The sequence below is a fragment of the Podarcis vaucheri genome (genome assembly GCF_965113315.1).
Source record: "Podarcis vaucheri genome assembly, chromosome: 1".
Taxonomy (NCBI): Eukaryota; Metazoa; Chordata; class Lepidosauria; order Squamata; family Lacertidae; genus Podarcis; species Podarcis vaucheri.
The window spans coordinates 8,823,189-8,840,751 of NC_138759.1; the positions used below are offsets into that span (position 1 = coordinate 8,823,189).

The 17,563-nt window shown below is 46.9% G+C and overlaps 1 protein-coding gene across 2 annotated transcripts in view; it reads left to right on the plus strand.

Moving 5' to 3' along the window:
* Nucleotides 1–17,563, plus strand: part of DAAM1 (dishevelled associated activator of morphogenesis 1) — a 190,779-nt gene that overhangs the window by 155,370 nt on the left and 17,846 nt on the right. Inside the window, exons 16-19 of one of the 2 annotated variants that reach the window (XM_082216882.1) lie at nt 3,263–3,292; nt 7,420–7,523; nt 15,471–15,555; nt 17,113–17,219. In XM_082216882.1, the coding sequence (XP_082073008.1) occupies nt 3,263–3,292; nt 7,420–7,523; nt 15,471–15,555; nt 17,113–17,219 (326 nt within the window). The remainder of the gene's footprint in view (nt 1–3,262; nt 3,293–7,419; nt 7,524–15,470; nt 15,556–17,112; nt 17,220–17,563) is intronic. The other variant, XM_082216883.1, reaches the window with a different exon arrangement.

A 17,563-nucleotide genomic window follows, 5' to 3' on the forward strand; every position in this document is an offset into this window, starting at 1 on the left:
CCAAACTCGTTTACCCTCCTATAATCTCGTATAATGGGCTTAACAATAACTAACATTCTGTTCCGTCCCAGTTCTGTAAAGGATATTTACCTAACCTTGGAAATGTTGGCATATCTCAGCAAAGTTCAGCGTTGGGGGGGTTGGAAAGCTGCCAAGACCCATATACAGAGAAAATCTAAGATGGCAGATCATTCCTAAGAGCCAGCTCTTCCAGGACGCTGCAGAATTTGGCTTGGACAGAGGGGCATTTATGCAGTTCCTGTTGGTTTCAGTGGGACTTGCGCAAGAGGACTTCCCAGTGGGATCATGCCCAGTGAAAGCAGACAGAGCCATTTGACTTTTCTGCCTTGGATAGGAAAATGTCCTGCTCTGGCCGCAATTCAGGTGCACCCCAGATGGGGCCAGCGCAAGTGGGCATATCATGTTTGTGAGCTGTGAGCAGCTTTCGTATCTAGTGGACCAGAGAAACTGCTCATCTGGTATCCATACTCATCCGTCCAGAGCCGCCAAGGTCAGCAAGACCTTGGTTTATCTGCCAGATTGAAAACCAAATGTACAAAGATTAGGGCTGCCAAGGATTAATCTTCTCTAGCTGGCCCGTTTCTGAAATATACTCGGAGTCGAGAGAATTGATTTCATGCTCTTTATTCAGCTCATAGTGGTAAGGAGGAATGGAAGTTCCCCCAGAGTGTTTGCCTTATATACATTATTTACACAATGGGCCCCACGTGATTTGCTAATTCTGGGATTCTCCTGCAGGCCAATCAGATTGCGGATTCCCTTCCACCTGGAGCTGGATTGGGTGGCTCCTGTGGACCAATCAGACTGCTGCATTCTGGATCCTATTGTTCTAGGACCAATCAGACTGCTGCATTGTGGATCCTATTGTTCTAGGACCAATCAGACTGCTGCCTTTTGGATCCTATTCAACTCAGTACATAACAGTTTCCTTTCCTTTCAAATACTCTGAAAGCGCAGTGAGGGGGCAGTGTTCATGCCTTAACCATTGCCTGCATTCTGAAAACCTCTGCGGCCTCCTTTCACGTGCCAACCTTGTGACCTGGCTCTAGTCAAGGGGCTCCAGGTCACTGAGGAGAATGCAGAGAGTTTCCTAAAGATGGCAAACCTACCACCTGGCCACAGGGCAGGGGGCGTTGGTAGCCAAGCAGAAAGGGGGCCTGGTGATCTGTGATGTGTGTCAACTCTGGTCCCCCTGCACACTACACCAAAGGAGTCCTGTGTCCTCAGGGACACAGGAGCGGGGGATTCTGGGAGCCACTCTCACTCAGGCCACGGCAAAATTGGATGCGGCCTGCAGCCTTGGCAGGCTCCGTCTGAAGTGAGCTGTACTGAAATAAGTATTTAATTACCTCCCCAAGGGCCCCCTCCTCAGGAGAAGGACCAGGGCCCCAGAAGGAGCGCAAGTGAAGGCTCTGTACCGGTCGGGAAGAGACAGAGACCACACCAGGATTGGAAAAAGCAAAGCCTGATATTTATTGAAAGAACAGAAAAAAATAACACAAAAAAACTGTTGCAACAGGGTCCCCGCTCACGCAATGACACGGAGTCAGAGACCCTGAACAAAGGGACTGTCTTGATTCTTATACCTTTTGATTTTCATTCAGATCAATAGCAAGGAGGTGGGGGGAAGCGATATGAGGGGTGTGAAGAGTGGATTAACATAAGGTAAACAGGATGTTGAAAGAGTTTCTGGAGGTGTCAATTTGCTGAAGGGCTCAGGTGGTATGTGTCGATCTTCGTGTTATTTAATTTTGGATCTGCTTAAAATGGCTTTTCCTTTATCTACAGGAAAACGTCTGCAACTGCTAATAATCAGCATGCAGGTGTGAGGCTGGATGTTTGAGAAGATGTTCAGGAAATGACTTAAATGTTAATGTGAAATCCTATTCTGCATTGCTATCAATTCGGGTGATAGCCTGATGTTTGCATACTTTTTGGAAAATAGGATTGCTTTATTTTGAGCTCATATCTGTGTGTATTCATGGTATGGTTTGCAGACCCAGTAGGAGGTAGTGTGGTGGATTGAGTTTTGGCAGCCTTTTGGATACAATATTGAGTCAAGTATATACATTTTGAAATATTTAGATTGTTACATTATTTAAAAACTACATTTTGGATACATTCAGAAAAGTACAGCAAACTACATTTTGGATACATTCAATACTTTTTAAAAGGATAGCTTCATGGAGAAAAAGGTACACAGGAATGGCAACAGGCACGTTACGTTAAGATGATGCATTAAAAAGGCACACATTATATTACATTCAAAAAGACACAGTAAGATGGCATCTTCCCAACAATGCGTTCTTTAAGGCACAGTTTATTATTATTGTGGGACTTTGGGGTAGGATGATATCATTAGGATCATTTTACCTTTATTCCCCTCTCTGACCCTGATTCTCTTATGACAGTACCACGGAGTCCCCTTGCGGTGGCAGAGGGGACCGTGGCGGGTTGCCTAAGGGCCTCACATGGTGGTTCCAGCACGTAGCTACGCGATGGAGTCGTTTGCCTTTTGAAGCGGGGGCAGCTGCCAACTTTTAAGACAGTTTTTGCAGGGGATTAGGTAGATGAGGCCACCAGCCATGATGGCTGCGTGCTACTTCCATGGCGCTTCTACGTGATGCTCGCCATTCTGGTATCGCTGCAAGCAGCAGCAACCTCCCTGCCCTCGTAGCATAAGAACCAACCCAGCATCCAGCACGAACGCCATGAAATAATGAATCCGCAGCCACCTTGGGCCATCTCTCTTGGCGTTGACAAGCCCCTGGGGGATGGAATAATTGCTTGTTCACTTTCATGTGCGGGGTCCATTCTCCGCCCCGCGTTGGCGCAAATATGCATGACCGGTGAAATGAAACGTCGTCTTCCTAACAAGCAGCCTTGCCTTGCCTGTTGCCTGTCTCTGCCTCTGCATGCCTGTCTGATTTGGTGCACCCCTTCTGCTAATCTCCGTTTACTTTGCCATGTCTCCTGGTCTGCGTTATCGGGACCGCAGCTGGTCTATCCAGAGAGCTGTGGGGGCTTGTTGGCTTCTTGTTTCGTTTTGCAAAGTGGGGGGTTGAGAAGAAGGGGGTGAAAAAGAGCACCGCTGAATTATATAAATATACCCTTTCCCAACTGCACTGTTGACTCTTCTCTCTTGTTTTGTGGTTGTTCCTTTTGTTTGTTTATTTTTTGCTGTGACCACTGAACTGCTCGCTTTTTTCCCGCCTGTCCCATGCTTCTGCTCTGGCTGTAGGACTTCTTTGTGAACAATAACTCCAGACAGGTAAGTGTGCTTCTGGGCCCCCACCCAAAAAAACACCCCACCTTCCGTTGAACGAGTGAGTTCCAATGAATTCCCTTGAGCGATAAAACGCTGGACTCCCAAATTTTAGTGGTTTTATTTCAAAGGGACAGACGCTTAGGTGGGGTTGGTGGGCTCCGGTGCTTTGAAGTAAAAAAGAAAACCCTACACCCTGTTTGCATCTGCTTGCAAGGAGGCTGTTAATGTAGCTTTGGGTGTATTTTAAATTCATTAAAATAACTTCCTTGTCTCAGAGCTGCAGTAGCGGGAGAGGAATGGATCTGTCTCTTTTTCAGCAGCTCCAGCACAGCTGAATTTGGGCTTTTCCTTCATGGTCAGTAGTTGTTGGCAGAGCAGCTAAATTGCAGCTCAGAAGCCAAATCATGTGCAATACCGACTCATTTCTTGAAATTAAAACAATGTCCGAACACTTGTTAAAACATTCAGAATCTTTTACTTGCACAACATACAGCTGACGAAGAATATATGCAAAGTATTTGCATTCACATGCTTATCCAAGCACGGGCTTCGTTTTTCTTAGTTGAAGTTTACAGCTTCTTCCTTAAACTTTCAAACAAACTGTGTCTTTCTCTCTTTCCACTCATGACCCACCCGGGCCATTTAGATCCTTCTGAGAGGTCTCCACTTTCTCCTTCCAGCAGACTTCTTCTTACAGCTTCTTTGGGAGAATATCAACTTTCGTACTTCTTTCTGTCACATGCATTCACACAGAAACATTAGCACGCCTCTCCTCTATTGCTCTGAGAGAGAAGGGACTCAGCTATACAGCTGCAAATATAACGTTTTAAGTGTGCTTTAAATGCATTATAAAAATGTGGCACTAGATGGCGCCAATGAGCTAATGGCAAATTCCATATACGGTATATTTTACAACTTTTTTAAAAAAGCATTTTCGCAGCGTTTTTTATATCTGTGTAGATTCAGCCACAGTTATCTAACACTGTCTCTGCCTCAGTGTTCATGGAGATGCGGCCATTGCAGTCAAGTCACTTACACACGCACACAAAACAATCAAGACTGTAATAAGATACCTCCCATGCGACCAGATTTAACCAATTGCATGGGGGTTACTAGGGGGCATTCCGGAATTAAACACAATAATGCGTTTAAGCATTCCCAGGTTCAGTAAATTAAATGACTATGCTTAACAGCAGTGACTTATTCCTTATTCACAAGAGACTAGGGCCCTGCAGGACCTGACATCTTTCCGCAGGGCCTGCAAGACAGAGCTGTTCCACCAGGCCTTTGATCGGGGCGCAGCCTGACTCCCTCCTCTGGCAATCTGCACAGAATGTTGCTTAATGGTTGCCATTAATTTGATTTTAATTAATTTTATAATGAATGTTTTTAGAATGTTGGATTGTTTTGATTGTTGTTAGCCGCCCTGAGCCCAGCTTCGGCTGGGGAGGGCGGGAGATAAATAAAAAATTATTATTATTATTATTCTCTAATCCTTATATGTGTGTTTCGCACTCGGCCTATGCTGTGTCTTGTGGCAGAGAGGCCGCAGGTCACTCAAGCGCTGGAAAGTGTGTGCATATGTGTTGGTAGAACAAATCTCTCTCTATTTTATGTTACTGGTTTGTATTTATGTGCAAGGTTACTGGACTTCCCTTCATCTTGCGTAGCATTCCTAGGGCATTTCCCCATATTTGCACATTTCAAGGTATAACATCCAAGGTTCAAGACAGCTGTTGTCATTTCAACGAGCCACTGATGTCTCAGAGAGCCCCTTGTGTACTTCCTGAATCAATCTCACATTTGCATTGCTCAGCTTTTGGGACTGTGGGTGAAAAATCCTAAATTTCTCTGCCTGCAGCTCAATGTTTTGTTGGTTGTCTTTTGAATTGAGGTTTCATTTCCCCACCCTAAGTCCTCTAGATCTGTCCCCAAAGTCTTCTATGGTAGGGTACCATTGCTGGGCCCAGCACAAAAATAGAGTACATTCTCGGCAGCAAGAAATCCCAGGTTCAATCCCATCCCCAGGGACCTAGAATCATAGAATCGTAGAGTTGGAAGGGATCCCTGAGGGTCATCTAGCCCAACCCCCTGCTGCCAGTCAGAGTAGACAATATTGGAAGAGGAGGAGAAGTGTTATTGATGGCAATGATTCAGTTTATATCCCGCCCTTCCTCCCAGAGGAGCCCAGGACAGCAAGCACATCAAAAATAAGATAAATAAATAGATAGATAGGATGTGCTTTCCAGCCATCAAATTCAGTATTTAGATTCCTTCCAAAAGTCAATAAGGAGGGAGACAGGGAGAACACACCAGGGAGCGCATTCCACAAATGGGGAGCCATCCCTGAAAAGGCTCTGTCAAGTGGGGGGTCAACACCAAGTAGGCAGCCCCCAGTAATGGCACAACCACCAATACTTCACCTGCCGACTGTGGGATCCAAGCTGGTTGGTGTTAGCTGAGGTGCTCTTTTAGGTTCCAGTGCTCTGACTTTGTATAAAATAGGTTTGTATGCGATGGTTCCCTTTTGAACACGAAGCGTCTGTATATTGAATCGTGATATTGCTCTTCCTAGGCCAATATTGTCTACTCTGGCTGGCAGCATCTCTCCATAGTCTCAGGCAGGAATCTTTCCAATCCCAGTTTGTCTGGCGATGCCAAGGATTTGAACCTCTGGCACTGACTTGGGGCTGTAAGGTAAAAGGTAAATGACCCCTGGACGGTTAAGTCCAGTCAAAGACGACTATGGGGTTGCGGCACTCATCTTGCTTTCAGGCCAAGGGAGCTGGCATTTGTCCACAGACAGCTTTCTCTGTCATGTGGCCAGCAGGACTAAACCGCTTTTGGCGCAAAGGAACATCATAACAGAAGCCACAGCACACCGAAATGTTGTTTACCTTCCCACCGCAGTGGTACCTAATTATCTACTCGTGCTGGTATGCTTTCGAACTGCTAGGTTGGCAGAAGCTGGGACAGAGCAACGGGAGCTCACCCTGTTGCGGGGATTCGAACCGCCGACCTTCTGTTCAGCAAGCCCAAGAGGCTCAGTGGTTTAGACCACAGTGCCACCCCTTCAAAAAATGAAACGGGGCTTTGAAACTCCTGAACGGAGCTCTGCAGTCTTCCCAGCTACTAGGCAAACAGTTCCAAATAGAATATCGTAATTTGTGTGCGCGAGGAAAGCCTTTACATGATCCCCACTGTCCGCACACTTGCGGGTTCTTAAATCTTTCCATCTGGATAAATATTTATACACTTGTAACCATAGAATCATAGAATCATAGAATCATAGAGTTGGAAGAGACCACAAGGGCCATCGAGTCCAACCCCCTGCCAAGCAGGAAACACCATCAGAGCACTCCTGACATATGGTTGTCAAGCCTCTGCTTAAAGACCTCCAAAGTAGGAGACTCCACCACACTCCTTGGCAGCAAATTCCACTGTCGAACAGCTCTTACTGTCAGGAAGTTCTTCCTAATGTTTAGGTGGAATCTTCTTTCTTGTAGTTTGGATCCATTGCTCCGTGTCCGCTTCTCCGGAGCAGCAGAAAACAACCTTTCTCCCTCCTCTGTGTGACATCCTTTTATATATTTGAACATGGCTATCATATCACCCCTTAACCTCCTCTTCTCCAGGCTAAACATGCCCAGCTCCCTTAGCCGTTCCTCATAAGGCATCGTTTCCAGGCCTTTGACCATTTTGGTTGCCCTCCTCTGGACACGTTCCAGTTTGTCAGTGTCCTTCTTGAATTGTGGTGCCCAGAACTGGACACAGTACTCCAGGTGAGGTCTGACCAGAGCAGAATACAGTGGCACTATTACTTCCCTTGATCTAGATGCTATACTCCTATTGATGCAGCCCAGAATTGCATTGGCTTTTTTAGCTGCCGCGTCACACTGTTGGCTCATGTCAATGACTCATGCCAATAGCTCCCCCCCCCTTTCTTTTCCCAAAAGAACATTCTGGTTTATGAAACAGCTGATTGTATTTCAGTTGCAGGCTCCGGGTTTTTCTCGTCCGCCGCGGTAAAGGTTATTGATTGATGTTCGGGATGCTGGCATGCGCCGGAAGTTCTGAAACGTCGATGTGCGCATCTGCTTATTAATGGATTCTTTTCATGCTTCCTGCAGAAAGAAGACTCTCTGGACGACACCCTCAGTTCGCGGCATAAAGTCAAGGAGCTTTCGGTTATAGACGGGCGGAGGGCTCAGAACTGCAATATTCTCCTCTCCAGGTACCTCTCCGATTCTTTTCCCTTTGAAACCTCCCTGCCTTAAGGTGGAGCAAATCTTGCAACTATCTCAGCTGAATGGTTTTCTGTAGCTGAAACCGTAATTGCGTAAAACTATACAGCAATTGCTCACTAACCGCAGCAGCAATTTGTTTTAGCGCATGGACAGTACAATAGCTCCTTTGAGTCCAAAGGGGGAAATCTGACCAATCTCGTTCCAGATTTTGGAGCAATCAATCAGGTTTTCTCTGATCTGCTGGTTTTCAGCTGGTGGGTTGCAGCAGAAGCACTACTACCATAGAAAAAGATAAAAAAATTCCTTCCAGTAGCACCTTAAAGACCAACTAAGTTAGTTCTTGGTATGAGCTTTCGTGTGCATGCACTCGTGTGTATCTGAAAAAGTGTGCATGCACATGAAAGCTCATACCAAGAACTAACTTAGTTGGTCTTTAAGGTGCTACTGGAAGGAATTTTTTTATTTTGACTATGACAGACCAGCACGGCTACCTATCTGTAATAGAAAAAGATGATGATGATGATGATGGTGGTGATGATGATGATGATTTTAAAAGGAATGAGTCCCCAAATGGATGTTTGGGTTAAAGTTTATTCTCTGAAATGGTTGAAGACTATTGCATCTGATCCACCCAGGTGCTGGATGCTTCAGAGTTGCTTCTGTACAGATAGCTCAGTTGGTAAAGCACGAGACTCTTAACCTTGGGGCTGTGGGTTCGAGACCCATACTGGACAAAAGGGTTCCTTCTTTTCAAGGGCTTGGACTTCCAACACCAGAATGCTATGATTTTCTGTTGCAGGGCAACTGCAAGCTTAAGAGTTTGCAGCTTGTTATTCATCATAGTCATGCCACTGAAAAAATAATGTTGTTTATGGATCTCTTCCCATGAGACATCCTGAAGTGATTTACAGTGTTATAAAAAAAAAACCCCACATACAATCAGTCAGCTGTTTGAAACAGGTATAGCAATTGCATATATCAGGAGTTCCTAAGCTGGAGTCTGTAGACCGCCGGTCATCTGCGAGCTTCGTTCAGGAGGTCTGTGGCATGTCTGTAAAACTGCAATGAAAAGCCATACAGCGTCTAGCAAAGCACATTATGAAGGACAGAACAATTATTAAGTGGTCCGCCAAGGGCAGGGGGTCTATCCCAAGTACAGTGGTGCCTCGCAAGACGAAATTAATTCGTTCCGCACGTTTTTTCTTCTTGCGAGTTTTTCGTCTTGCGAAGCACGGTTTCCCATAGGAATGCATTGAAAATGAATCAATGCGTTCCTATGGAGCCCATCCGGGGACAGAGGGGAAGCGCCGTGCGCCTTCCCCTCTGTCCCCGGACCTGTTTAAAGCAAGGGGCGGCGGGGAGAAGATTGCTTCTCCCCGTTGCCTGCCCCACAATCTCCTTCCCCTCTGTCCCCGGACCTGTTTTAAAGCAAGGGAAGGGGCAGTGGGGAGAATCGCTTCTCCCCGTTGCCGCCCCTTGGTTCAAAAGGGGTCCGGGGAGAGAGGGGAAGGCGCGCACGCCTTCCCCTCTGTCCCCGGAGATTGCAGGGCTGGCAACGGGGAGAAGCGATCTTCTCCCCGCCGCCCCTTGCTTCAAAAGAGGTCCGGGGACAGCGGGGAAGACGCGCTGCGCTTCCCCGCTATCCCCGGAGCTTGCGGGGCAAGCTTCGTTCTGCAAAGCAAACCCATAGGGAAATGCGTCTTGCGAAGCGGCTAAGAAAACGAAAAACTCCTTCGTCTAGCGAGTTTTTCGTCTTCTGAGGCGTTCGTCTTGCGGGGTACCACTGTAGCTGGAGATGCCATAGGTTGAAATTAGGACCTTCTGCGTTTAAAGCAGATACTCCACCACCCAACTAGCAAATGAATTCTCGTTTAACTCTGGTAACCTACCTTTATAGCCAGTGCTTTGGGGTTAGGTCTGCAGCTTTGTGGTTATAAATGCAGCCCTTCCCTCTTGGGACAGACACAAAAAGCACATGAAGAAGAAGAGTTTGGATTTGATATCCCGCTTTATCACTCCCCTAAGGAGTCTCAAAGCGGCTAACAATTTCCTTTCCCTTCCTCCCCCACAACAAACACCCTGTGAGGTGAGTGAGGCTGAGAGACTTCAGAGAAGTGTGACTGGCCCAAGGTCACCCAGCAGCTGCATGTGGAGGAGCGGGGAAGCGAACCCGGTTCCCCAGATTACGAGTCCACCGCTCTTAACCACTACACCACACTGGCTCTCATGAGTGGCATAGTCATCATCACAAACTTTATTATACCAGCCAAAGGCCATGGCATCATCCTACAACAGTCGCTACATATGCAATAAAACCACCATCCCAATTGGGTTTTTGTTAACTGGTCTGCTAAAATTCTTCACAACATAGAATAAGAGGTAATTTTCACATAAAATATATGACAAAATCCATCTATTTAATGTTGTTGTTTAGTTGTGTCCGACTCTTCATGACCCCCTGGACCAGAGCACTCCAGGCACTCCTGTCTTCCACTGCCTCCCGCAGTTTGGTCAAACTCATGCTGGTAGCTTCGAGAACACTATCCAACCATCTCGTCCTCTGTCGTCCCCTTCTCCATGTGCCCTCCATCTTTCCCAACATCAGGGTCTTTTCCAGGGAGTCTTCTCTTCTCATGAGGTGGCCAAAGTATTGGAGCCTCAGCTTCACGATCTGTCCTTCCTATCTATTTAATAGGAAGTTGAAAAATGTCCCCAGATTCCTTGGAAAAAAATCTGGTCACCTTATAGTAGACAGGGGGCTGGGCCCATTTCCTTCAGTTTTGAAGCTAACTGGGTGGTCCCTACCCCATTGGCTTCCTCTAAGCCTTGCCTGCCTGGGTGGGGAGTTGTCCTTGAGGATGACCTTGACCTCTGGATGCTCTTGCGGTCAACAAAACAGTCCTGCAGTTCTTTTGCTTAGGAGGCTGTGAGCCACATTTCGCAGCTTTAGGATTCTAGTGCCATTATTTGCAGCATTTCTCCTCGCACCGTGGAGCTGACGAAGGACCTCTGCAGGCAAGCAGGCTCCTTATTTACCCTAGACATTCGTAAAGCAAACCAGATATTGTCTGGCATGCAGCAAAGAGAGAGGTTCTGTCTTGCGAGATATTTTATCTCTCTCGCTGTGGGGAAAATGATTGCACGGTGAGGTCATGTTAGATTTCGTCTCGTGCAGGCGAGTATTTTTGCCGTTCCGATTTTCTCCCAGTGCCCCCTTCCTGCAAGCGCCGCATGGCCATCTAATGGCTTCTGTGTCCAGGGGCTTCAATTGTGCTGGACCGGGCTAGATATACCTGTTCTTTGCATCCAGGACAGGTGTGCTTCTGTAAGCATCCCTGCCCTCATTAGGAGGCCAGTGGGGGAACTGATATAGAAACATAGGTAAAGGTAAAGGACCTCTGACCATTAGGTCCAGTCGTGACCGACTCTGGGGTTGCGGCGCTCATCTCGCTTTATTGGCCAAGGGAACCGGCGTACAGCTTCCGGGTCATGTGACCAGCATGACTAAGCTGCTTCTGGCGAACCAGGGCAGTGCACGGAAACGCCGTTTACCTTCCCACCAGAGTGGTACCTATTTATCTACTTGCATTTTGACATGCTTTCGAACTGCTAGATTGGCAGGAGCAGGGACCGAGCAACGGGAGCTCACCCCGTCGCGGGGATTCGAACCTCCGACCTTCTGATCGGCAAGTCCTAGGCTCTGTGGTTTAACCCACAGCGCCACCCGTGTCCCTCATTCATATCTTACTTTATAATAAAACAGCTATTTGCATCCTCATAGAATCATAGAATCATAGAGTTGGAATAGACCACAAGGGCCATCGAGTCCAACCCCCTGCCAAGCAGGAAACACTATCAGAGCACTCCTGACATATGATTGTCAAGCCTCTGCTTAAAGACCTCCAAAGAAGGAGACTCCACCACACTTCCTGGCAGCAAATTCCACTGTCGAACAGCTCTTACTGTCAGGAAGTTCTTCCTAATGTTTAGGAAGTCCTCCCTTCTTCCCCTTCCCTGGTTCCTTTGATTTTCCCACCATTCCTGCATATTCTTATATATGCATTAGTTATCTTTTCCCTTTAATCTTCCTTTTTATATATATTACGCCGTTGCTGAATTTACCTTAATCCTGCTAATGTTTTCACGTGATTATTTGCCAGATACTCCACAAAGTTTTCCCATTCCTCTTTATATACAGTGGTATCTCTGGATACACACACCTCTGGTTGCGTATCCTTCAGGATAGGAACGTGGCAAACCCAGAGGTATTTTTCTGGGTTTCGCCACATACGCAGAAGCCCTCTACTGAACCCAGGACCTTCTGCATGCAAAACAGCTGCTCTCCCATTGAGCTGCGCCCCCTCCCCCCAAAACGCCATTTGTACAGTAGGTGCCATCCAGGTCAGTTCACATCCACAGCCCTTTGCATAAGAAGGAAGTTAAGATGATAGCCCTCATGTTTTGGAACAAAAGGCTGATCAAAATGGAAACACAGGAAGCACCCTTAACCAGAGTCAGTCCATTGGTCCATCAAGCTTAGTATTACCAACACTGACTGGCAGCAGATCTCCAGGGTTTCAACAGCGGGCATTGCCAGGAGATGCACGGGATTAAATCCATCACCTTCTGCAAGCCGGGCAAGTTCTCCACCACTGAGCCATAGCCCTTCCCCAGTGAAGTAAATTTCTGTTCCATCTCCCCCCAATGGCAGCACCCCACGACCCATAAAAACGGATTCTGGAGAAGCCCAAAGCAGGGCACAAGAAGCCATGCCAGGCTCAGGGATCACCCGGTTCCCTGGTCCCTGGCGCAACCTTGACCTTCACCATGTCTCCACTGCTGGTCTCTGTTTAGGAGTCCAGGCACTTTCTACTTCCTCCTCCTCATTTTTAAAAATCTCATTCGATGTGCGATTCTTTCCAAACCCCTGGACTGAATCCCCCCCCCCAAATTTAAGCTGCCCGTGCAACTCTGATTTCTTGGGTTTGCTAACACGTTTCTGCCTTCTTGTTGCTCCTCTTCAAGCAGCTAAAAGGAGCCTGGATGAGGCCAAAGGGGGAAGACAGCACCCTATGGGAAGCCCCAGCGTGTTTGCTTTTCACCCCCTTTTCCCAAGCTGCCACATCCCATTGACAAAGTTCGGGGCTTAAATCCTCGCGGCGGCCGACAGCGTGACCCAGTTCCACCCGCTGCCCGTCTGCGCCCAGCAGCTGTTGCCAACAAAAGATAATTATTGTGTGTTTGGGCTGGGGGGCTTCCTCCTCCTCCTCCCTCCCTCAGTTATCAGCTTATAGCTTTTTTTGGCTGGCCTCTTTCCCATGATATTGTCGGAGCTGAGGCTGTTCTATTTTGGCACTGGGAGACGTCTCCTTTCCCCACCGGCGCTCAAAGAGCCTCTCAGGGCACTTTCGTTCAGAGGTTTTCTGTTTTCCTGGACACACAGAGCTGGTTTTGAGCCTATCCTGTACCTCAAAATCCCCACGAAGGTCTAACACAGCTGATTCCTTTTGCTAGTCCACACAGCAAACAGGCACCACCAGGGCCCACACCCAGGAGAGATGTGCAAAACCTCTTCAGAAATGTGCAGTTCCATCTTTGTTATCAATAATAATAATAATAATAATAATAATAATAATAATAATAATAATTTATTATTTATACCCCGCCCATCTGGCTGGGCCTCCCCAGCCACTCTGGGCGGCTTCCATAGAAACCAAAAATACAATAAAATATCACACATTAAAAACTTCCCTGAACAGGGCTGCCTCAAGATGTCTTCTGAATGTCAGGTAGTTGTTTATCGCTTTGACATCTGCTGGAAGGGCGTTCCACAGGGCGGGCGCCACCACCAAGAAGGCCCTCTGCCTGGTTCCCTGTAGCTTTGCTTCTCGCAATGAGGGAACCACCAGAAGGCCCTCGGCGCTGGACCTCAGCGTCCGGGCAGAATGATGGGGGTGGAGACGCTCATTCAGGTATACTGGACTGATAGGAATCAAATTCCTATCCTACCCCTTCCCCTAATGTTGTGCCCCTTCCCCTAAAGCAGTGTTTCTGAAACTTGGCCCTCCAGCTGTTTTCGGACTACAACTCCCATCTTCCCTAGCTAGCAGGACCGGTGGTCAGGGATGGTGGGAATTATAGTCCAAAAACAGCTGGAGACCCAAGTTTCGGAAACCTTGCCCTACAGCTTCCTGTATTCCAGCAAACCTCTGATTCTTGTCATCACTTGGCATGCAAATATTCCTTCCGTGGTCTCCTTTTTTCCTTCCCCCTTTCCCTCTCGACTGCCTTTTCAGGCTGGGATCGTAAGGAGGGTTCAAGGAGGGTTCAAGGAGGGTTCAATGACACAAAAAATAAAACTGGGGGGAGGAAAGGTAAAGGTAAAGGACCCCTGACAGTTAAGTCCAGTCGCGAACTCTGGGGTTGTGGCGCTCATCTCACTTTACTGGCTGAGGGAGCAGGTGCTTGTCCCGGACAGTTTTTCCGGGTCATGTGGCCAGCATGACTAAGCCGCTTCTGGCGAACCAGAGCAGCGCACGGAGACGCCTTCCCGCCAGAGCGGTACCTATTTATTTACTTGCACTTTGACGTGCTTTCGAACTGCTAGGTTGGCAGAAGCAGGGACTGAGCAACGGGAGCTCACCCCGTCACAGGGATTCAAACCGCCGACCTTCTGATTGGCAAGTCCTAGGCTCTGTGGTTTAACCCACAGTGCCACCCGTGTAACTTCTAAAACCGGAAAAAGTGCATCCTTTAAAAAAGAGATTCCCCTCCCCCCAATTTACCCTAAACATATGTACAAAGTAACATAACTATACAAACAATATGAGAACCATGCATAGAGCATATGCCATATAAAAACACAGAGATGCAGTTACATATAGTAAAGGGTGTGTGTTTTTTTAATAAAAAAGATTAACATTCTATAGGCTTTTAAAGGTGTCTGTGGGAGGGGGGTAATTGATTTGTTTCGCTTTTGCCTTTATTAGGCATTTTGTGTTCTCATTTTGTGTTTTTGTGTTGTCAAGCGACCTCTGATCTCCTGATGAAGGGCAGTATACAAAATAATAATAATAATAATAATAATAATAATAATAATAATAATAATAATAATAATAATAATAATAATAATAATAATAATGTTATTCATATACCACCCATCTGACTGGGTTGCCATCCACTCTGGGCGGCTCTGAACATATATAAAAATAAAATAAAGCATTAACTATTTAAAAACTTCCCTATACAGGGCTTCCTTCATTTGCCTTCTAAAGGTTCTATAGTTACTCATCTCCTTGACAACCCAGTCAGATGGGCAGGGTACAAATAATAACATTATTATTATTATTATTATTATTATTATTATTATTATTATTATTATTATCAACATCAGAAAGGAGGGTGTTCCACAGGGTGGGTGCCACCACCCAAAAGGCCCTCTGCCTGGTTCCCTGTAACATCACTTTTCACAGTAAGGGAACCGCCAGAAGGCCCTCGGAGCTGGACCTCAGTCTCCAGGCTGAACGACCACAGTGAGGATTGGCCCAGGATTCCTCTCCTACATAACCAGAAATGCAGACTGTTTACATGTGTTTTAATCTGTTTTTAGCTTGCCAAACGTTCTGATATTTTAATTAATGTCTCAGTGTTTTAAACAGCTGTCTTAAGCTGTTTATAGAGGTAGTTTTATTCTTTTTGTAAATCGCTTTTGAAGGTTGGGTTTTGCAATCAATCTGTATATAAGTTGTATGCAATACATGAATAAAACCATAGCTGGCATGGACAGTTTGGGCGAACACCCTTCTTGCCTTCCATATACAACTCCACGTACGAGACTGGGCTTGTCTGGGACCAAAGCTGGAACTGAGCCGCAAGATTTTGGATACTTGTCCGGTCTGCCTGCCTAACAGGGTGTCCCATTGTTGCTTTTCCAGGCTAAAATTGTCCAACGACGAAATCAAACGTGCCATCTTATCAATGGATGAACAAGAGGACCTGCCAAAAGATATGCTAGAACAGGTGAGGGCGCCTGGAGTCACGTAAAAGAGCCGTGGTTTTAAAAATGAGAATATGCTTAACAAAACACTTTGAAAACTGGGCCCCACTTCTGTGGGTCTTGTGTGCCTTTCCTCCTCTGTCAATTGCTGCACAGCCATTATTCCGTCCCTCTCACACAACCCCAACCACATTCTCTATCTTAATATATTTTTTTAAAAAAAATCTAAATTCTACAAATCCCTCCAATTACATTTTTGGGAAGTTGGGAGAATCCTTATACAGTGGTGCCCCACAAGACGAATGCCTCGCAAGACGGAAAACTCGCTAGACGAAAGAGTTTTCCGTTTTGGAGGTGCTTCGCAAAACGGATTTCCTATGGGCTTGCTTCGCAAGACGACAATGATGTCTTGCGAGTTCCTGCGGGGTTCCCCCCCCCTTTTTCTAAGCCGCTAAGCCGCTTATCAGCTGATCCGATCAGCAGATAAGACGCTAATAATCCGTCAATGGGCTTGCTTCGCAAGACGAAAAAACCGCTAGACGAAGAGAATCACAGAACGGATTCTTTTCGTCTTGCGAGGCACCACTGTAAATGTGCAAACACGGGTTTGTTTGTTTTTAAAGTTACTCACTTCTAAAGTGCAGGTTGGGGGCAGTGCCGAATTTACATATAAGCTAAACAAGCTATAGCTTAGGGCCTCACTCTCTTGGGGGGCCCCCAAAAATGTAAAGGAAAAAAACTTGGATGTACATTTCCAAAATATAAGATAAAAAACAAATAAAATTAAACCTACATGCAGCAGCCGTGTTTTGTGTTGTGTAGGCTCCTATGATGTAAGTCATGGGCCCCTCCTGCTAGCCTGCTCCCTAAAATATCACTGGTTTGCTCATTTCTATATATAGCATGCCTACGTTCTTCATGTGCAAATGGCTTTAGATACCCATTAGGTCCATAAATTACCATATAGCCTATATTCAACGCAAAAAAAAAGCGGCAATTTGTTGTTGACAGAGGACAGCTGGACATATAAAGGGCCCCATTACCTTCAGTAGTTTAAAGGTAAAGGTACCCCCGCCCATACGGGCCAGTCGTGTCCGACCCTGGGGTTGCGCGCCCATCTCGCTTAAGAGACCGGGGGCCAGCGCTGTCCGGAGACACTTCTGGGTCACGTGGGCAGCGTGACAAGCTGCATCTGGCGAGCCAGCGCAGCACACGGAAACACCGTTTACCTTCCCGCTAGTAAGCTTAGGGCCTCATCAAACCTTAATCCGGCCCTGGGTGGGGGCCTCCCCTTCAGGTTAAGTAGGAATGGTCCTCTTTGCAAGCAGCCATTCCATAATTGGTTGACTGGATCCAGATGAGGACAAGTCTCCTACAAGGTACCCAAAGGATGATGGGAGTTGTAGTCCAAAACATATGGAGGACACCAGGGCATGTTAGAGGACCTTGGGCCAGTTTCACAGCTGGCCTTTGTCTGTCCCACTCAAGGAAGATGCTGACCACACAGGAGAGGGGCGAGGGTGTTTTAAAGTGTTACCTCTTTTTCTCTAAACCCCCCCCCCCGACCTTCCCTTTCTCAGCTTCTAAAATTCGTTCCGGAGAAAGCTGACATCGACCTGCTGGAGGAGCACAAGCACGAATTGGACCGAATGGCGAAGGCAGACAGGTTCCTCTTCGAAATGAGCAGGTGATTTTCGGCAGGAAAACGCACTTGCCCTCTGGGCCGAAAGCGCAGGCCGTGGCAGTCCGTGGCCCCTTCTTAGGGCAGTTTGCAAATACATAGCAGGCAATAACTGGAAAAAATAACAATAATTATTGTGAATTGCAATCAGGAGTCGCCAAGATGGTGCCTGTGGGTGACATTGTGGCCACTGAGGCCTCATATGCCACCCGTGAAAGGTCCCAGGAAATATTCCCTCAGAGATCCACAACGCACGAGGCACTGTTTGTTCTTCCTGCTCAGTTCCCATTTGCACTGGCTACGCCGCTCCTACACTGAACACCCCCTCCCCTTAAACATTCCCATATTCC